Below are 22091 nucleotides of genomic sequence, written 5' to 3'. Positions count from 1 at the left end.
TGAATCTGTGGAATTATAGCTGAGAAGTAGCCCTCACGTTCAATGACATTCTTTTTCAGGGTCAATTACAAGTGAAGCCTGATTTAGTCATAGACTAAATGTAGCTGCAGTTTTGCAGTCCTCTCAAGTGTAATCTATACTAGTCATGCAGAGTGAGTGTTTTGCTGGATTCCAGCTATTACTGCAGTGTCCTTGCTAGGCAGTAAAGCTGCTCAAGGATGTTAAAATGCTTACTTGCAGTTGTTTCTGGAGTTTCTGCAATGGATGATTGATTTGCTATATCTGGAGGTTCAGACCTAGAAATCTGAGTGAGGCAGAATGTGATCACTGTTTTGGTGAAGCAGGGTGTTGAGAGGACAGACAGCTGGCTGTTGACCTCAGGAAAATGACAAATGGTGGGCCAGGTGCCCTGATCATCAGAGAATGCCTGTAAAACCTCCATTTCCACAGGCACGACAGACAAAATTAACTTGCACTAAAGGAAGGCTTCCTTCTAGAAATAAACATTAACCTATTTTACCAGCTAAATGTCTGGGGAAATTAATTCCAGTTTGCATTAGAGAAGGCTTTCAAACAATAAACAAACACCCTTCATGCTTTATTATCGTGTTTAAAAAACAGTCAGCATGTGGAATATAAAATGTGATATCACAATAGCAATCTAAGATGCCAGGGTCTGCTCTAGAAACAAGATAAAAAATTTGTACAATATAACTTAGGCTGGTTCTTAGCTGAGCATATTTAAGTCCATTTTAAACTAACTTATGAAAGAAAAGAAAAAATATCCCTAGCATTTAAAGAAGACTGAAGAAGAGCTCTGTGTAGCTTGAAAGCTTGTGTCTGTCACCAACAGAAGTTGTTCCAATAAAAGATATTACCTCACCGATCTTGTGTCTCAAACATTTAAAGAATAGTAGGAGAAGCCAGCATACAATTCACTTAAGATATCCCTGCATTATAAAGTATGAGCATGTGAATAAACATAAATAAATCAGGAAGCATATAGTTTTCCAACATTCAAGACTTGATTATAGGTTCTGTTTTCCATTTCCCTTTTTTATTTTAAAATGTATGGTCACTTTATAAAACAAGGAGAACTTTCAGGTAACCACTGAGCCAGATTTTCAGCACAGCTACATGGAAATCAATGGAGTTGTGCCAATTTATACCAGCTAAGAATCGGGCCTATTTTTTTTTAAGTTTGACTTGTTGCAATTACAATGCACACTTATAGATGTGCTCATTTTCCTAAAGAACATGTATATTAACTCTGTCATTGCTTGATTTTCTTTTTTACAAAGCTTTTACAAGTGCTTTCAGGATTTTTTGCATTAGCAAAAATAATTTAAATCTTACCGTGAATTCTGGAAGTGGGTTCTTACTCATGCTTGCATTCCCATTTTTTGTTTAAAAATTGAGTTCTAGCCTTTCTGTGTAGTGCTGTCCAGTCAAATTTTAATATATCCTCCTTAAATGTAGCATTTAATTATTTTCCATGTTAATGTGCAGACACACATGGCAAATTTCATGCTCATGTGTGGCCTGGAGTATGAATTTCAAAAGTATTCTCTGCTTACATGTATGAGTTACAGTCAGGTAGAATATTCTAGCTTGCATGATTCCTTATTGGAAGAAGTTTTCTTTTTAAAATGAGATCTCTTTATTATTGTTAAGTATTTATAATTTGTATTACCATAGTGATGAAGAGCTCTACTCAAGTCCAGGACCCCCTTGTGTAATGCACTGTGCAAACACAGAACAGTCCCTGCCCCAGAGAGCTTACAATCCAAGTATAAAACAAGAGATGGCAGCTGGGTCTTCAGCTGGTGTAATCTGATGTAATTCCTTTGGAGTCAATGGGGCTACGCCAATTTACATCAGCTAAGGATCTGACCCATGGAGTGATTTTTCTAGTTTATGGCAAAAACAAAAGGGGGAAAGTTAGCTTTCTTACAAATATTTACTTTTTTCATTGTTCTTTCAGTTAGCACGATGCTTTAAACAATCTATAGCTTTCAGAGTATTATGAATTGTTAGTTTCTATGGAACCATGAGGCTTCTGTCCTTCCTTTTCTCATATTATGTGCAATCAACAATTTTTTGAATTTGTGCTGCTCCAAAGGCTACAGTTTACATGTATGCTAAATAAAAAAAAAATACCCTGGTGCTGATCTCAGACCTGTGCCAATCAGAATGTATTCCACTGAAGTCAGTGGAGTTACTGATTTAAAAATGCAGGGAGGGTAGAATCAGGACCTGGGGCTGGTTGAAAATTTTCCATTAACTTTTTTTCAGTGGAAAACGTTAACGAAATTTTTGTCACAGAAAGCATCCACTTTCCTTGAAAATTTTTCCATTTTTTTAAAAATCAGAAAACCAAACCTCTGAAATTTCTATTCAAAAAGTGAAAAAAAAAAAAAAAGTGGGGGTTTACGAGGGGAGAAGAAATAACGTTTTCCAATTAGCTCTACTTAATATGTATTACTCTGTGAATATCTTTATTCCTGTGTTCACGTGCATCGAGACCTTGACATAAAGTCTGCATTGACCTTATTTCTCATGATTTACGAATTTTTCTGTGTTCAGAATTGTACCCCCAAAAGCCATAGACACACTTGAACACAACCTCCCAGTATAAGGAATAGGTATGACTTTTTGGTTTAAACATACGTTCTGTGATTAAATTAGAAGACCAATTATTTTGGAAATACTTCAAAGGTGCATTGATTTTTGTGAAACCTTCTAATGGATACTTTAAAAAGCCACTACAGTAGCTGTAATGATGGTGAGAACATAAGAATGGTCCTACTGGGTCAGACCAAAGGTCCATCTAGCCAAGTATCCTGTCCTTTCACTTCCGATAGTGGCCAGTGCCAGGTGCCCCAGAGGGAATGAACAGAACAGGTAGTCATCAAGTGATCCATCCCATGTCGCTCATTCCCAGCTTCTGGTAAACAGAGGCTAGGGACACCATTCCTGCCCATCCTGGCTAATAGCCATTGATGGACCTATCCTCCATGAATTTATCTAGTTCTTTTTTGAATCCTGTTATGGTCTTGGCCTTCACAACATCCTCAGGCAAGGAGTTCCCCGGGTTGACACTGCATTGTGTGAAGAAATATTTCCTTGTATTTGTTTTAAACCTGTCTGTTAATTTCATTTGGTGACCCCTAGTTCTTGTGTTATGAGAAGTAGTAAACAACACTTTCTTATCTCCTTTCTCTATACCAGTCATGATTTTATAGACCTCAGTCATCTCTCCCCTTAGCCGTCTCTTTTCCAAGGACCAACGCTGTTGCATTCATAACTGAAACAAGGAACTCCGAGAACTTGCTCCACTGAACTTGTCAGCATTTGCTATTACAGCAAGGCATGCACTTTTTCAGACTGCTGCACTCTGAAATGTTTGCCCTTGATCAAAGAGAGAAAAGGAAAGGAAGAAGAGAGGGAGGAATAACTCCATATCATTAAACTGGTTTCCCACCTTTGGAATTAAAACTGGCTTTATCAAAGAACAGCTGCTCCAAGGCTAAGGTTACTTGTCCTTTTCTTTTGGTTTGCACTGCAGTTTTGTCTTCCCTCTGCTGATGTCCAGTAGCTGACCTCTGTGCTGCTTCATTTTAATTGAACCACACTGTGGCATTTGCGTTTTGTTTTTAAAGATCTTTGCCTTACTAAACACAGCTCATTCGTGTGCCTGCCCAAGATACCTGGCAGGCATTTGAAACCAATTGCTTGTTAGAAAAGACAGACAGACAGGAGACGGAGAAGAATCAAGAGGTTCTAGTTTTCCTTTAAGGATTCATGCTTTGGATGTGTAATTTTTTCGGTTTTCCCATTGGGAGAAATTATTGTTGGTGGAACAGTCTGTTTTCTGTTTAAAACTTTAAAATAAATGAAAGTGGTGTGGGTCACTCCAATTTAGAAGTCTTTCCTTAGACCCCAGTCCTGCCGTGAGATTTATCTGGATCCCCATTAAAGTCAACAGGGCTTCACAGAAGCACAAGGTTCTGCCTCTGCTGAGTTCATTGCATAATCAGGGCTTTAATGTTTCCTTGGTCCTGGAAGTCCTGAGGTAAGAAAGGACTGGGGACCTCAGGATTTGGCCCATAGACTTTTATTTTTGAATTTATCAGCATGCTACTGTGTCTATGGGACTGGACATATAGTGTTCCTTGACACTGTGTAGGTATATGTGGATTTACTTTAATCAACCAGAGTGCAATCCTGCAAAAATAGAGCACAGAACTTATTACCATGAGATGCAGCCGATGGGTCTGGCTCATAATGTAAGTACTGCCCTCAGCAGTTAAGTGTTGGCAGGATTGGGGCCCAAAAGAGTAGAACCTTCTTAATCACAGTTTAGTGCCTAGTTGATGGTACAGTGACCATGTGCTGTACATCGTGAGTACAGCTTACAGTCCTGATTCTGCCCTCACTTGCACCAGTGGAAATCCGGAGTTAATTCCGTGGCTCCACTCTGCTGGCCCCCTGGGAGGAGGTATGCGTTGTGGTATGGCTGGGGGAGGGGTGCGACTGCAGCCGGCTGTGTCCAGCTGGCATAGGCCCCTTGAGGATGTGGTTCAAAGACATCCTTGGATTTTCAAGGTTGGAGCCTGTTGTTTGAAATAGCGATGTCATCTTCTTGAGATTATGGTTTCTAGAAGAAAAACTGAGATGCAGGGTTGAGATCGATTGCTTCCTTTGTTTACTGGTGCACACTGCATTACAGGTTGCTCTTGGATCCCTGCCCTGCTGCTACTTCACTAAGTGCCGCTCAGAGCTGTCCCGACCATAGGGCAGACCGGGGAAACTGCCCTGGGCCCTTCACTGCAGAGGGATGTAGGGGGGGAGGCAGGGCGGCCTGAGGGGCTAGCGGGGGGCCTGGTGCCGGCAGCAGGGGGTCACGCCCGCGACCCACATTCACTGGCCCAGGCGTTTATTTCTTTTTCGTGCCTGCAGCCCCCTGGGCTCGGCTTTGGGCTCAGTCTCTGCGGCGGCAGCAGCAAGTGACCCGGCCCTAGCCCGCTCTGCTGGCTCCCGGCGTCGCCTGCCGCCACGGGGTCCTGGCACCCCTTAACCACTCATGCCAGGGCAGGCTGACCCTGACCCTTCCCTTTTCTGGTGGGACCCTCCACCAGCACAGGGGGCCCCTCACCCGTAGCACAGGTGAGTGCCAGCCAGTAGTCTCCATCATCCCTCGCCCGTCACCCAGCACTGGTGTCCCCCCAGTGCCCCACACCTCCCTCTTCCACTGCCCATTCTCCCCTTCCCCAGCACTGGGTGGGGTCCTCCAATGCCATCTCCTGACCAGGGCCAGCCCTTATCACGCCCCTTGCCTCAGGATCCTCCTTGCCTTTCAGCTCTCCAGCCTTGGGGTCCCCCTCTCCGCAGTACCAGGACCTGGGGTCCCACACCTCTGCTGTCTCCACCACCCACCAGGACTGGGATCCTCCATCCATCTGCTTTTCTGTCTCCCGCCCCACCCCCAGAGAAAACAGATGTTAGAGCCCCCCCTCCATGCTGGATAGTCCTGGGGTCCCCCAGCACCAGGGCACATATAGAGACATGGGCTCTCAGTGTTGCAAATGCATAATTACGTTTTTTTTAAAAAATCCACGGAGGGTAGTGAGACCACATGCACCTGGGAAGTGAGTTTGCTGCAAGGAAGTCCAGGAAGGTGGATTTCAGAATGTAAGCGGCGCGACACTGATCGTGATTGGTGAAGGTTTTTTTTAATTATATGAACTTCATTATAATTATAAAAAAGAACTACAATATAATATAACATTATAATTATACAGCTGAGTGCTATCAATAATAACTTGCGGCCAGCAGCTGCCCTTGAAGTTCTCTGTGACCAGATTTCACCTGTATGAAAAATGTTAAGGGGAGCCCAATTCAGGCTGATTTGCCCCAGGCCCTGCACCTCCTAAGGACGGCCCTGGTGGTGCTATTGACCAAAAGCAAACTTTTCTCATCTACAGCTGGTTCTCTCAGACCTGGACCTCTCGCCATGATTATCTGTGCCACTACAAGACCACTTGAAACTTTCAGCTAATGCGCCCAGTGTCATTCACCAAGTAGCTGCTGGCCTGTTTGCTAGGGTTTGCAGCAAAGAGCTGGTTGCTCCAGTTTTATCCATTTAATTGGCTTCCTGTTCCCTTTAGGTGCAATTGAAAGTTAACTTTGGTCTATGAAGACCATTATGGGTTATGTCTTGGCTATGTTGAGAGGTTGCTTCTCCTTCCATGTACCACCATAGCAACTGAGATGAGATGAAGCTGTTGAGCTAACGGTCTCCCAGGATGGCTTGGTGTTTCCAATAAAATGTTGGAATTCACTTCTCCTGTTGGTTCTTGCTGACAGGCCTGGTACAAGGCTCTTCGCAGGCATTTAAATGTGTGTTGGGGATTGGGGAAGAGGGTGCAAGTGTGTTGTGTTTGTGAGTCTCTTGTTGCTGTTTAAAATGTTGAGTTATAATTGCAATTGAGTAGGCAGGTCACCAGCAGGATTATTGACGTGATTAATAGCTCATTTAGTTATAGCTTGAAGAACAAGAAAAGCCGAACAAACAAACCCTGCCCAACAAATTGTATCCTAAGAGCCTAATTGAAAGCCCATTTTTAAAGTCAATGGAAAGACTCTGACTGATTTCAAAGGGCTTTGGAACAGGCCCATATGTAACCAAGTATTCCTGTCACTGTGCTGCCTCTCTCCGTCCACACACGCTCTTCCCATGTGTTTGTTACACAATTGTTGTATTTTCTCTTAATGTAGGCTGTATGTTCTTTGGTGAAAGGACTCTCAATATATGTTTGAATAGCAACTAGCAAAAACGTGCCTGATCCTGGCTGGGCTTCAGAGTGCTACTATAATAAAACATAATAATGCACTTTGAGACTTTTTAGAATTGGATGTATTTTATAAACAAATCCTGCCTCAACTGCATGGAGATAGAGAAGCTTGCCATACCATCAACTCAAGCAAAAAGTTACTGCTTGTTGGAACGTGAGTTCCATCAGCTCAGGAGATATATGGAATAACAAAAGCCAGGCATGCCCCAGTGGGCAAACAGAAGACTGGATACAGCCTAATTCTTTATACATCTTATTTCTAGATTGGTATAAATCTCCTCCACCTAGTTACACTAACAACCTGGGAAGCCACTGGGTTTGAGCTTGAGCTTTGTGCAGCAATATACTTAACTCGAAGAAGTTCTCAGTGAAATAACTGCTTGGTTTTTATGTTCAAAACCAGAAGTGGTACCAAAAGGACGTGGTACCAAAAGGACGCTATTTGAAAAGGACGTGTCTCTGAAAGGCTCCACGAACAAATATGTTTGAAGCTTATTGTAGAGGCCTCGTGCGCCTAATGAAACCAGCATATTGTGGAAAGATTCAGGAGGTGTATGCTCATAAAATAACAATGGCAGTAGCTGACTTTGTGTCACAGAGAGTGAATTTCTCGAAATAGCCCTTATTCCCAATCTGTTTTTGAATTGGTGTTACGCCATTTTGATGATAGTTAAAGAGTTAAGTGCACCAGGGAAGGTATTGAAAACTTGCCAGTAGCTATGGCAGTTGCTGTTTTTTCCTGTCTTCGGTTTGGTCACTAACTAGACTGTCCCGCAAGCACTGTAACTAGTGACATTGTTCAACACTGAAGGAATCCACTTGCTTTGTGCAGCCAGTATTTGAGTTATCATTTTTGTATTCTTATTTAAACGCTGAATCTGGAAGATTTCCCAGATGGATTGCCTGCCCCGTTTCACTACATTTTAGATGCTGGGGTCAGACGGGCAGTAAATTGAATCACAGGGTGAATTGTGATTTACTTTATCTCTTCTTGTCAAACAACTTGTGAATTATTCTTATCTTCCCCTCATTTCCTATAAAACATCTGGCTAGCAGATTTAAAAATAAAGAACATCTATATGCCAAAAATGTAGTTGTATGTGTGCCACAGATGATCCCACAGCACACCCCAAATGGGAGTTTCTTAATCTGGGATGGGTTTGGAGAAGGATCCATGAGATAATCCACAGCACCGTTATGTATTTTCTTATCTCAGCGCTGACTCAGGCTATTTCGTAATGTTGCTGAATTACAATAACTCAAAGCTATAAACTACTACAGTCACTCCTTGGATGTTAACTAACTTGAATATGGGCTGGCTCCAAGGAGCCCTCTGTATGGGCTGTATCACCTTTTGTTACAGGTTTCTATAGTGCCCAATTCAATCCTGGACTCTAGGCCCTGTCCTAATGCAGATAAATGTCTGAATAAGAAAATCTATCGATTAGCACCAGCTTCTAAACAGTCTTTGCATTTAAATATCTTCTATTCATCCAATTTTACTTCAAGGATTTGTTAAATTTTACTGCTAATGAGAGTTCAAACATTACTTTCAGACAACTTAATTTTGCGAGTGTACCTCACTAGTAAACTAGTGTGAATTAAATGTATTCGCATCATCTCTTCCCATTACTTCAAAGGGACTGTCAGTAGTTTAGCCCTAATTTTTTTTTTAAGTATTAACAAAAACCTAGTATTCTTCTTTGAGTGCCTGCTCATGTCCATTCCACATTAGGTGTGCGCACGCTGCATGCACAGTCCCCAGAGATTTCTTCCTCTGTGGTATCCGTCAGACTGGCTCTAGTGTCCTCTGGTCCTGTGTGCTGATGTACCAGTATAAGGCGCCCAGCTGGCTCCGTAGCCTCTCAATTCCTTCGTACCGCCCGCAACACTTGCTGGAACAGCTCTTCTTGCTTTGGCAAACTCCTGCTCAATGGTCTTAGTTCAGTCCTTTTCCTATGTTTCTCCGTACCCTGTACTTAATTTTTCTCAGTTTAGACTGTTGTAAATTAGTTGTATATAGATAGTTTGTGCTTCTCACCTTGTTAGCGGAGTTTCATCTGCTCCTGGTGCCGGGGCACGCTTCGGTCCCTGGGTTTCAAGCCCAGTGCCTCCTACAACAAGCCTATGCCTGTGAGTGACCCACACTCCAGTTGTCTGAAGTGCCTGAGAGAGACTCCTGTTAGGAACTGCTACCAGATCTGGTCCCTGGGTTTCAAACCCTGTAAGAGGAAGAACCGGGAGGCCAGATTGAAGTCCCTCCTGATACAAGGTGGTGCTCTATCCCTCATCAGAGCCAAGCCAGTCAGACTTGGCACTCAGTATCTCAGTGTTGGTACAAAGTGCTCCTCTCGCTGGGAGAATCTCTCAGCACCGTTGTCCTTCACCAGTGCCAAAGAAAAAACATAAGAAGCAGCTGGCTGAGTGTGGATGTTTCCCCAATTCTGAAGAGAACGAAGCACAGGGCATGCAGTGGAGTGCGACAAGAGTCTGGCCACTCCTCTGCCCCTGCTCCAAGGGCAACACCGGTGACTCCGCCTCATGTACAGACGCTGTTGAGTCCTGTCCCAGACCATCCCTCAGCACTAAAAGGGCAAAGCAGCACAAGCGGGATCATGATAGCATCTACCCTGGAGGTGTTCTTTGCAGCTAGGAACCTGCTATCAGTACTGATGTCGCCAGTGGTATAAGAGTCGGTAGCATCAGTAACGGGGTGCAGAAGGGAGCATGTGGCCCCAGGCTCCCATTTGGTACCATCTAAAGGGAAACCATCCTTGCTTGTCTCAATGCAGGTCTTCCCTCCTCAGCATCGTTCGTTGGCATTGATGGATACTGCCTCTCCATGGTCCCAGGTGGAAGGCTTGTCATCGGACTCAGTGGAGTCATATTCCCACTTGAGGAACCGTTGCCAGTTCTCCTCCCAGGCAGCCCTACTAGTTGGTGGATCTGGTGCAGGAGCACTGCAAGTACATGTGGGCACTGGTCTATGTAGATGCAATGGCCATTTTGGAACTGCGGGGTTTTCCGCTGATGCAAAAGCCCTCTTCCAGATGCCGAAATTCTGTAGTTTCAGGAAGAAGAGCACCCCCATCCCTATGACCGGCACCCGACCCACACTCCGGTACCAAGCCCGGTACCAACCTGCAGGACCCAGTTGGTGCAGAAGGAGCAGGAGATGAACCCCGTGCCGGTGCAGGCCTCTTCTTCCTCCTCCCTAGATGATGCAGCGTCTGGGGCGTGCATATTCCCCCTCATGACGACTTCGCAGCTGTTCAGGAGCTGTTGAAAAGGGTGATCTCAAACCTTGGGCTGGAAATGGGGGTAGTCAAAGAATCCTCCCACAGCCTGGTTGATATCTTGACCACCAAGGGCCCGTCAAAGGTGGCCCTCCCTCTCAATGAGGCCATTATGGGACTGGTTAAAGACCTCTGGCAAACTCTCTGTCCTCCCTCCCTCTCACCGCCAAAAGGACTGAAAAGAAGTACTTTGTTCCCACCTAAGGCTGTGAATACTTGTATTCTTATTCCCCTTCAGGATTCCTGGTGGCCTTAGCGGCTGAGAGGGACAGATGGACAACAAGGAGCGACCTCCAAAGCAAAGGACGCAAGGAGACACAACAGAGGTCCAACAGTCCATTCAGGACCTTCCATTTGGAGGCACTTCGGAGGCCACATCAGTTTGTTCAGAGAAGAATGAACAAACAAGCTTCATGGCCTAAAGGATTCTAGAGACACCCTCAAGTCCCTGGGTCTATATGCCCTGGTGCGTTTGAGGACACACTTCGGACGTCAACAACTGGTCCGCTTCTCAGCTCCACTGTCTTGTCAGGACCTGTTTAAGAAGCTAAACTGGTTAAACGCAGACAACCACTCCCATTCACTTCAGCCTTGCTACCAGGCACTCTCGGGAGGCTCCAAGTAGAATTTTTGATGGGGTGCTCGAGGGTGTTATACCAGTTCTTGTACCAGATCCTGCCCCATTTTTGTTTTCGGACCATCTCTCCCACTTCAGTCCAGTGTGGTCCTTCATTACATCAGACAGCTGGGTACTGAGTACAGTGGAGGAAAGTTACTCTCCAGTTTATTTCCATCCCTCCTCCCAGCCCCCTTTCCTGTCCCTCTTCAGGGATCCTTCTCATGAGTAGCTTTTGGCCCAGGAGGTACAAGCCCCCCTCCAGGTAGGGGCTGTGGAGGAGGTACCTCAGATCTTGAGAGGGAAAGGGTTTTACTCCAATTATTTCCTAATCCTGAAGGCCAAAGGGGGTCCCAGACCCATACTAGACCTCCATTTCCTCAACAATTACCTCAAGAAACTGAAATTCCACATGGTCTCCCTGGCCTCCATTATTTGCTGCCTGGATCCAGGGGACTGGTACACTGCCCTCGATTTAAAAGACTGTATTTTCACATCTCCATAAACCACAGAAGGTTTCTCAGCAAACCATGAACCAGACCCACTATCAGTTCACTGTCCTCCCCTTTGGCCTGTCGGCAGCCCCTTGTGAGTAGTCACAAAATGCATGGCAATAGTGGTGGCCTTCTCCAGAAGGCGAGGGGTGCAAGTCTATCCTTACCTCAATGACTAGCTGACCAAGGGCGGGTCCGAGACCCAGGTGACAGCCAGCATCTACCTGCTCCAAGCTACCTTCCAAACACTGGGCCTGCTGATAGACGAGCAGAAGTCAACCCTCATCCCCATTCATAGGATAGAGTTTATTGGTGCCGTGCTCGATTCCACCTGGGCCAGAGCCTTCCTCCTAGAGGCCTGCTTCCAGACAGTGTCATCCCTGCTATCACAGGTCCAGGTCTGCCACATCATGACAGCCCGTTTCTGCCTCAGACTATTGGGTCATATGGCCATGTGCACATATGTGGTACAGCAAACGAGACTGCGCCTCAGACCTCTTCAAACATGGCTGGCGTACTCACCAAACCAAAACATGGCCGGCGTACTCACCTCAGCATACTCGCCAAACCATCGTCATTTGAACTCTGTGGTTATGGTTCCTGCTCAGGTCCTTGTCTCCTTAGATTGGTTGAGGGAACCCCCAATCGGTAGGCTTGGGCATTAACTTTGTCATTCCCCCATCTTCAGTATCCCTAATCTCAGATGCATCTGAGATAGATTGGGAGACTCATCTCGAGCACCTCAGGACTCAAGTTCCCAGGAGGAACTCTCCTTTCACATAAATATCAGAGAGCTCAGAGCAATCTGCTTAGCACACTAGGTGTTTTTACCCCAGATTGTAGGCAAGATTGTTCAAGTTCTTACGGATAACACAGCTGCCATGTTTTACATCAACAGGCAAGGAGGGATATGCTCTTTTCTCCACCCCACCCTCCGTGTCAAGAGGCTATTTATTCACTTGTGGAAATTCTGTGTGAAACACTCGATCCACCTTGAAACTTCTCACCTTCCGGGAGCCCAGAACAATCTGGCAGGTTACCTCAACAGATCTTTCTCCTTTCACCACAAGTGGTCCCTTCACACCAATATAGCCAGGACCATCTTCCAGTGGTGGTGGACTCCCTGTTTTGCTTGGTTGTAAAATGGTCTACAAGGGAAGTGTCAGCGGTTTTGTTCTCTACATGCGCGCAGCCTGGGCTTGCTCACAGATGCCATCCTGCTTCTTTGGACAACGCACCTGTTCTATGTGTTTCCCTCCCCATTCCTCTCGTGCACAAAGTCCTACTCAAAGTCAAGCAGAACAGAGCGAAGGTTATCCTTATAGTTCCAGCATGCATGCCAGCACTGGTTTTATACGTTAGTGGACCTGTCAGTAGCTATGCAGATGCCACTCCCTCTCCTCCCAGACCTGATCTCACAAGATCACAGCCAATTGCTTCACCTGAACCTCAAGGCCCTCCGCTAACCATGGTTAAACCCAGCTGATTCCGCCAAGTCTTGCTACGTAATAGGAAACTATCTACTGGAGTGACTTACCTTGCCAGTGGAAGCGTTTCTCAATGTAGTTGTGTCTGCTGGAATATCTGCTTCATCTGAGACAGCAGGGCCTAGCTATTTCGTTGATTTTAAGGTACACCTACCGGCCATCTCGGCCTTCTACCCTCCAGTGGATGGTAGGTCGATTTCTGACCCGGGTCCCAAACCAGGATATTTGCAGATCAGCAATCTGGTTGTCAGTGCATACTTTTTCATCCCACTACACCATCACCCAGCAGGCTAGCGGTGATGCTGGGTTTGGTAGAGCAGTGTTGCAATCCGCATGTCCATGAACTCTGAGCCCACTTCCTAAGGTACCGCTTGGGAGTAGACTAACATGGAATGGACATGAGTAACCACTCGAAGCAGAAAAAACAGTTACTAACCTTTCTGTAACTGTTCTTCGAGGTGTGTTGCTTATGTCCATTCCATGACACACCTTCCTGCCCCTCTGTTGGAGTTAGCCGGCAAGAAGGAATCGTGAGGATGCGGAGCTGGCCGGACCCCTTTTACTGGTGCATGAGTGCATGGCACCAGAGGACACCAGAGCCTGCCCAATAGATACCATTGAGGGGAAAATCTCCAGTGATTGTGTACGCGGCACGTACATACCTAACATGGAATGGACCTGAACAGCACATCTTGAAGAACAACAGTTACAGAAAGGTTAGTAACCATTTTTAATACAATTGTTGAAGAGGGCATTTGGCACTGCGGACCCAGTTCCCTTAGCGTTTTAAAGTGCAGAGGAATGATGGTCCAGCAGCTAGGAGGTGGGGTGTTTTTTGGCGGGGGGATAGGGGTGTCATCAGTGGGCAAGGGAATAGGTGGAGTAAGGAAATATTTGGGCCCTTTGCTAGAAACTGGAAAGTGGACAGGATCTCTGATAACATTGTTCTACCTAAAACTGATTGATTTAAAAAGAAACATCTGGACAAACTTGTAACTTTACACTAGAATTGCTTTTAAGCAGGCCCAGTTTTAAGCCTAAACTATTTGATTATGTTCCTCTTACTGCAGTTATAAAAGGTGACCATGCAAAAGGGCTACCAGAGAAGCTTTTATCGGAAAGCCAAAGTCAAAATGAAGTGCTGCCATCTTGGAAAGTAAAGTCTGGGGTCCCCTAGCCTTTCAGAAATGGGAGTGCTCCGTTGACATGTTGCATACTGCTGACCACTGCTTGAGTGGTGTCCAGCCATTCCTGCTAGAGGAGTGGCCACAAGGCCTTTGAAGGGAGGAGGAAAATATAAGGGGAAACTCACCCCCTGAAATGACCAGCTTGGCCTTGAAGATTCTAGGATAATTGTAAAGTACATCCTTTTCCTTGAAAACAGGAGGATTATTTCACATTGTGATGAGAAACCATTGGTCAAGAACGAAATTCCTCAAGACTCACGAAGTACAAAATACAGTGTGTTTTTAACTGATGCGCTAGGTTAATGGGGGAAGATCAATAGCAGCAGCTACGGAAAGGGGACTTGTTTGGGCAGAGTATGAAGCAGAGCACTGGCAACATGGCAAATGCAAAGAGTATAAAGCCATGGTTTAGAGAACACATGGCTCTTTAACCTTATTCAAAAATAATAGTGCATGTTTTTCTTAACCTTAGAGTTTAGTCTGCTCTCAGTAAAAACAAGATACATGAAAAACCATGCACCAGAATAAGCAAACCTCTTTTTCCTGGTTTCTGCATATAAGATTTACAGATACTTAAAATAAACCTATGAAAAACAGACACAGTGTGCTGGAATTTGCTAACTAGTCGGAGCAATTATCTACAGGTTCCAAAACCCAACTGAGCTTGACTTTTGGAAATAGACTTGGCAAGCTCTTCTTCCTGGTGCTGTTGTAAAGGTGTACATGAAAAGATACTGACCTCTGCCAGAAACCCCAGGAATCCCGTTCAGAGATGAACTTGGGTAATGGTCATGAAGGAATTAAAATAACACAGATGTGGATTAATGTGAAAAAGTAGGCAAAACACTTATTTCTCATTGTGTGGTTTCAGTGTGGCAGAGCCTTTTTAAAATGCTCTGGTGTACCACAGTAATTAAAGGGGTTAAGAACATTAAGTTAACATTACCTAACAAGAAAATAAATGCCTCAGTTGAAAGCCAACAATGTATCCTGTTTGTTTTATTGGACAAACAAGAATTAATGCAAGTTGCCATGGTAAAATTAGGTTTAAAACCTTTTCAGCAGTAATGATTTTTGTGCTGCTTCAGAGATCACATACTAGTTGATTGTGAAGGCCATAATTTCTGTAGAATCAGACTTCTTTATAAGACTGACACTCCCATTTAAAGGTGATCTGGAAAGGGGAAAACAACGGACTGTCCTCCCATTCTTCCCTCCCCTCCCCCATGTCTGAGGAAGGTTTGAAAAGCTTTTCAATAAAAGGCGTGTTTGGGGGTATTACCCCACCTTGCTTGGGTTTTTTTTACTTTAAAAATTCAGATCTTTTTCTTGGAAGACTCTATGGAAGACTGGAGAACTATTAAGGTTCTGCCAAGAGAAAAACATGCTGCAAGTAAAACTTGATTGATTGAGATGAGAGATGATTTTTATTAAGACTATGTAAAACTCACTGGTATTATGGGTGATGGGGGTGTTTTTATCTTAGGAGAAAAGCTGTCAGATATCCTCCAGTAAAATCAGGGAACATAAGACTTTTGTTCCTAATGTTTTAAAGGGCAAGCAAAAAAAAAAAAAAATCTGTCCTTTATAAAACAAAACCAGGAACTCTCTTAGGCTTTCTTTCATATGTCATAAAGAAGCTAAAAATGGCACAAACTTCCAGTCCCCTGCCCACCCCGCCACCCCCATTTGTAGGTTACCATTGATGTTGAAAGGGAGTTTCTTTGTACTATGTAATGTCCATGTTGTTGAGAGCTTGTCTTCAGCACCATGAAGCCTTCCCTGCACTCGTCAATATAAAGCACTGGTACATACCTGGATTTGGCAATAAAAGACAAACTCACTCTGTTAACTTAGCATCTTACTAACAATAACTCAGTTAGAAATATCGCTCACGTGGGTGCATTATAGTTATTAGGTGTGAGAAATACAGTTTTCAGACTGTAATTAATCATTATTTAATAACCTTCTTTACACATTTATGGCATCAATGGGTATGACCGTTTTATTACATTTTACCTAAAAAGGCTGACCTGTTTTATGTACTCTTTATGGAAACAGTGCAGTCATAAATTAAAAGATGCAACTCTTTTGGATATTTTACTGGTGGTCCTGTATTTTCCTGCCAGAAGTGCAGCTGTTTTGGGTTTCTCAGGATAACATATAAAAAGGCTGTGTGCGCATTGCAAGTTTATGCTTGAATTGCCAAGCCAGAGGTGGAATGACTCAACCTTCCCGGGTGCAACTTGTTTTGATTCATCACATCTTGGTACAGCTAGTTTAATTTTAGTGGCTTTCATTACAACTGTGGAAAACCAATTCTCATGTATGGTACTGTATCTGGCTTTTAAAGGTTGAGGCAGCCACTCTCCTGGTGGTGATAAGCTGTAACCCTGGGGATTTGATGTGCTTAATTGGGTTCTGTGGACCAGATCCTCAGCTGGTATAAATGGGTATAGCTGCACCAAAGTAATTTACACCAGGTGAGGATCTGGCCCTACATCTTTATTATGCCAGGGCAGGGATTATGAGTTTATGGCACTAAATGAAACATTCAAGCCCCATTTAGCCCCATTCTTCTTCATACAACACTGCCACTTTACTGGTAGTTCTAAGTGGGCAAAATAACCTGAGTGTTTGCTCTCTCCAGCCCTTCTTTTGGGAGCCCAAGAGCTCAAGGACACACCATGAGCGTAGCTTCTTCCAGCTTCAGGTCACTGGTTCAAATTTGGTCTGGATATTTCCAGCCCTGGTGAAATGAGTTGCTGGTTTCTGTCCACTTGCTAATAGGGATTCTGAGGACACCTGTCTGATGCAATTTCCCTATCTGTAAAATGGGGAATATGCTTAATTCACAGGGGTGCTGTAAGGATTCATTCACTAATGGGTCTGGTTTTGCAATCGCCTTGCACCAGTGTAACTTCATGGATTCAGTGGAGTTGCTTCAGATAGACATTCTGGGAGCAGAACGCAGAGTATTGGCGTCACCAAACCCACCAGCAGTCTACTGGCGTCACCAAACCCACCAGCAGTCTACTGGCAGTCTAGCATTAACTGGACACAGAACTCCTCAAAGACCCCTTCACAGCAATGCAGGGAAGCTTGTATTGCCATTGTCCCTCCGGGCTTGTCCTGTGAGTTACTAGGGGACTTCAGACGCAGATGGTTCCATAGACTTCTATAGAGTCTGATATCTTTCACGTTCTTGACTAAGTGCTTGAATTTACTCACCACAAATAGCTAGATTTTCAAGAGCGGTGACAAAAGCAACTGGGGGAAAAATGCATAGATACTAACTGCACCCAGAAAACCTGAAATTTGTGAGCACACCTGGGGATGCATTTTCACACATACTAGGCTGTATTATATACCTGTATTTCCCAACTGGTGTGCCATCAGGCCTGAACAGGTGTGCTGCTAATTTTTTTGAAAAACTACACTAGAACCAAAAACCCTTCCTTTGTACTTTAATTAGTGTTGAAGGTGGATTGCAGTTTGTACTTTTGCTCTCCAGGACCAGGCCCCGTGCGAATATTATGCATCCGTCACATTCCACTCCCCAAAGTAAGGTTAAGATAGCAAATTTGAGTCATAGAATATCAGGGTTGGGAGGGATCTCAGGAGGTCATCTAGTCCAACCCCCTGCTCAGAGTCCTGTGGAGTGGGAGAAGCGAAGAAGAAAGGAATGGGGGGAAAGCTGCCTTCTGATTGGCTGTCTGCCTCACTACCCTGCCTGCTCCAGGGGTAGAGCAACCAATCAGAACTCAGTCTCCCTCTTCTCCCCCCCCCCTCCTGCAGCCACCAGCTGGGGGTTGGGGGAGGGGAAAGAGCCTCTTGGAGCCACCCCTCCCCAGCCTGGAAGGGGAGCAGGGACTCTGCTACAGCCCCCCAGGGTTGGGAGGGGAGAAGAACCCCAGGAGAAGCAGAAGTGAGGTGTGGGGGATGGGTGTGAGGTGGTCGGGCGGTACAGCTGGTGCGGGTGGGGGGCAGAATTGGGGGGAGGTGTGGGCTGGACTGGAGGGTAGGGACAGAACTGATTTGGAGACTGGGGAACAGGATTGATTTGGAGGTTGGGGGCAGAATTCATTGCTTGGCTTGGGATGGGCAGATGTGGGGGGTAAGAAATTCTGCTGCAGGGGCCAAAATCCTCCTACCCAATACATTTGGAAGCCTTGTTTGGGATTGGGTCATGAATATTCATGAGTTCATTTGGAGACCATGTGGTGTGCCTCAAAATAATGGAAGGTACGTCAAGGTGTGTCGCGGCACACAAAGGGTTGGGAACCACTGTTATACGCGCATGGGCAGGTTCTTCCAGGTGCGTGGCCTATGAAATGTGCCCGAGGTCTTGGAACCCTTGTTTTCTGAACTTTACAAGCCATTATGTTGTATTATTTAATCAGTAAAACTTTTAGAAATCTAGTTTTTGAGACTATACAAAATATATTTATATGTGGTCTGACTCTTTAATAATCTGTGCTTTAAGTATGTTAGAAATCATTCAGGATACTTCGCTTATTGAACAATTACGGGAGAAGCTAAGTATATTTGATCACTGTAGTTTCTAATGGTCTTAGTTAGATTTTGAGTGATATTTTTACCATCACTGGAAAAGTTTTCAGTGGTGAGAACTTAAAAACTACTTGGGATTCCCACAGTATATGTGATATTTGGTTTTGGCCTAAAACCATGTTTCTCTTTGTTTCAGATATCTAAACCATGTCCGAGCTACCTCTCCACAGGATCTTGCTGGGGGCTACACTTCCTCCCTTGCTTGTCACCGAGCCCTACAGGATGCTTTCAGTGGCCTTTTCTGGCATCCCAGCTAGCCTGCATACACCGCCCTGTGAGCAGTGGATTCTGGAGTGGAGCAAGGAGCAAGTCAAGCAAACCTCCAGTGAAACTGCTGCCATCTGCACTATCGTTAACCTGCTGTCACCTTTTTCATATATATATAAAATACTTAAGCACAGCTGGCTTTACTAAAGGTTTTTGTTCTGTTTTTTTAAGTCTGCACAAGAGCTTTGTAAAGTGGTGGATACATTTTTGCAGAAGGGGAACTCTAGTCATGTGGTACTTTGCTGAGAGGGGCTGAAGCAATAAGCCACATCTAATGGAAGATGTGAATAATTCAGCTATGGATGTTTGAGGTTTAAAAAAGAGACTTGTAAATTTTTTAAAATAAAACCAGACTTTTTATTAAATTTTGTGGTTTTACTCTTATTGCAGGGTTTTATTTGCACAAGCATTTAAATGCCATTTTGATTATAACATTGAGTCAATATTCAAACCTATGTTTTTTTTCCCCATAAAACTATTTTCTCCAGCCTAGACGAGTGGGTTTGTTTCGTAATGCCTGTGGGGGGAGACAAGAAAACGTGGAGCTGTGCTGACATCACTCCTATGTTAGACATACTTGATGTCACTCCTCATGCTACCTTTGTCCAGAAAGTGGCAGTAAAGTCCCTGGCTAAGAATCCTTCACCTGTGTTCCTGGAGAATAAGCTTAAGTGGAGCATCATTACTAGCTCAAGTGGTTCTAACTGGAGAAGGCTAAAGGAGGCCAAACGATATAGAAAAGAATGCAACAAACCTTTGCTTCATCATTTTGTGTGTGTCATTTCCCCCCCACCCCCCTTCCAAGGCAACGCAGCTCCTTTATTAAACAGAGCAAGTTTTCTGTGACAGTTTAGAACAGTGGTCCCCGGGGAGCACGGCATGGCCTGGGCCAGCCCCCACAGGGAAAGAATGCCACCCAGGTCTGCTCTGCCCTGGCCCGTGGGGGGTGAGGAAGGGCACAGCACCTTCCATTACAGGTAAAAGGGAGGGGGGCCATGAGAGGAAAGTTTGGGCACAAATGTTTTGTGTGTGTGAGGGGGAAGGAGTAGGAAAGGCTAATGCCCTTCAAAGCCTCGGTTGTCTGTATGCATTATAGAGTTTAAAGTAACAGATTAAAATGGAGACTGGGGATGAGAACAAAGGCACAGAGTGAGGAATATTAGCCTCTGCCAACAGATGGCAGAAGCTAGACAGCAAGCTTAACTAGCAGCAAAGGTTAGCCAGGTCTTGAGTAGTTTGAGGCTGTTAGCCTGGTTGGGGAGAAGTGACATGGACCGGTGTTTGAAGCGGAGCATAGGAGGTGAAAGCAGTTTTGACTGGGGAATAGAACCAGAGCTTCTAGTAGAGGGAGAGATGAAATAAAGTTTTCAGCTTTATCTTAAAAAGCTGTTAAAAACCGGCTGGTCAGCTTTTTCGAGAGGGAGAGAACAGGGGGGTTGGTATCGCAGGAAAGTGATAGCCTTACTCCAGGTGGTGTATAAGCATGAAGCAACAGTTAACATTAAACAGGAGCTTCTGCAGTGGTGGTAGAAATCAGGCAGCTGGGCAAGTTCCATACTTTTGCACCGTATTCTAGATTGGCTGCACTGTGTACAAGGTGAATGTGTACTTGTTTGAATTCACACAGGATCACAGAGAAGCTCTTGCTTTGGTTTCCCAGGTAATTCTTTCCACTTGTTGAGTTGTAACGCTTTAGCCGTCTGGTTGTAAATGTGAATGCAGTCATGCTAAGAACGTGCAAATGATTAGATACTTAACTGGCTATTTTTATGTCCAGTTTCCAAATATGGGTGCAGTAGCAGTAATTGGAGGTGCAGTTTTGTACTCAGTATTCAGAAAATCTAGCCTTGGATGTGCCTAAATTCAAGTACTTCATTTATATGCAAATATTTATTGTGAACAAAATGAGGCGACAACTTAAACATGAACTGGAAAGATAAGAGCAATACTCAAATAAGTGCTAAAGATCCTAAAGTGTACTGGGTCACTTAAAGTATACAGGTTTCAGAGTAACAGCCGTGTTAGTCTGTATTCGCAAAAAGAAAAGGAGTACTTGTGGCACCTTAGAGACTAACCAATTTATTTGAGCATGAGCTTTCGTGAGCTACAGCTCACTTCATCAGATGCATACCGTGGAAACTGCAGCAGACTTTATATACACACAGAGAATATGAAACAATACCTCCTCCCACCCCACTGTCCTGCTGGTAATAGCTTACGATGATCACTTTAGATAAGCTATTACCAGCAGGACAGTGGGGTGGGAGGAGGTATTGTTTCATATTCTCTGTGTGTATATAAAGTCTGCTGCAGTTTCCACGGTATGCATCTGATGAAGTGAGCTGTAGCTCACGAAAGCTCATGCTCAAATAAATTGGTTAGTCTCTAAGGTGCCACAAGTACTCCTTTTTTTTTTTTAAAGTATACAGTGTAAATAAGAGGGATTAAATGACTTGCCCAAGATGACCTAGCAAGTGAACTTAAGTCTCTGGGGTACAGTGGCTGGAATTTGAAGCTAGACAAATCCAAACTGGAACTAAGGCATACCTTTAACGGAGAATAATTAACCACTGGAATAATTCACCAAGGGTTGTGATAGATTCTCCATCACTGGCAATTTTTAAATCTTGATTGAGAAATTGATTTTTTTTTTTTTTTTTAAAAATATGCTCTAGCTTCAAAAGGAATTATTTTGGAGGTGTTCTATGGCCTGTTACACAGGAGGTCAATGAATCCCAGTTCAGTTCCCTAGCCACAACCTTGCACTGAAGCAAAACTAAATTACTTGTGTTTGGTACTAATGGCCACTTAGTAGGTAGCAGAGTCTTTCAAGCTTCAGTAAGTACAGAGTTCTCTAACACCTAGCGAAATCAATTTGGTGGTAATGCCATTTGTCATTACAGTGGCACAGGTACGTGTGTTTACTTGTACCTTAGGTCAAAATTTCAAAAAGCTGTCTTGCTGACACACAAGCTGTTCATGTGTTCATGCACTCTCCAGTCACGCAAATCCAGTACACGTAAGCACCAAACCGGTCTGCATGTGAAAGAGCCCAGTTCTGCTTGCACAAATACAGATGGCCTTCCCTAACGTACGTACAATTCTCCTTAGAAAAGTTCTACAAAAACAGAATGGGCCATGTTGGGCCATGTTGTCCCATCTAAAACATTTACAATAAAAGTGTTGCCATAAACTGAAAATGCCCAAAATAAAGCTACACCTGGAAATGTTCACAATCTTTGTGCTATCACACCCTCCCTGGCCATTTCCCCACCCCCAAGGACAACATACGTATGACAGAACTAACACACAATG

The 22091-nt window shown here is 44.4% G+C and overlaps 1 protein-coding gene across 1 annotated transcript in view; it reads left to right on the top strand.

The window, feature by feature from the left end:
• Positions 1-18905, top strand: part of MNAT1 (MNAT1 component of CDK activating kinase) — a 186378-nt gene extending 167473 nt beyond the window's left edge. The window contains exon 8 of the mRNA XM_048854544.2: positions 18646-18905. Coding sequence (XP_048710501.1) covers positions 18646-18766 — 121 coding nt within the window. The 3' untranslated portion in view covers positions 18767-18905. The remainder of the gene's footprint in view (positions 1-18645) is intronic.
• The last annotated feature ends 3186 nt before the right edge of the window (positions 18906-22091 follow it).

The sequence above is a fragment of the Caretta caretta genome, chromosome 6 (assembly GCF_965140235.1).
Source record: "Caretta caretta isolate rCarCar2 chromosome 6, rCarCar1.hap1, whole genome shotgun sequence".
NCBI lineage: Eukaryota > Metazoa > Chordata > Testudines > Cheloniidae > Caretta > Caretta caretta.
The sequence above is the reverse complement of the archived record's forward strand: the minus strand, read 5'-3'. Positions and strand labels throughout refer to the sequence as shown.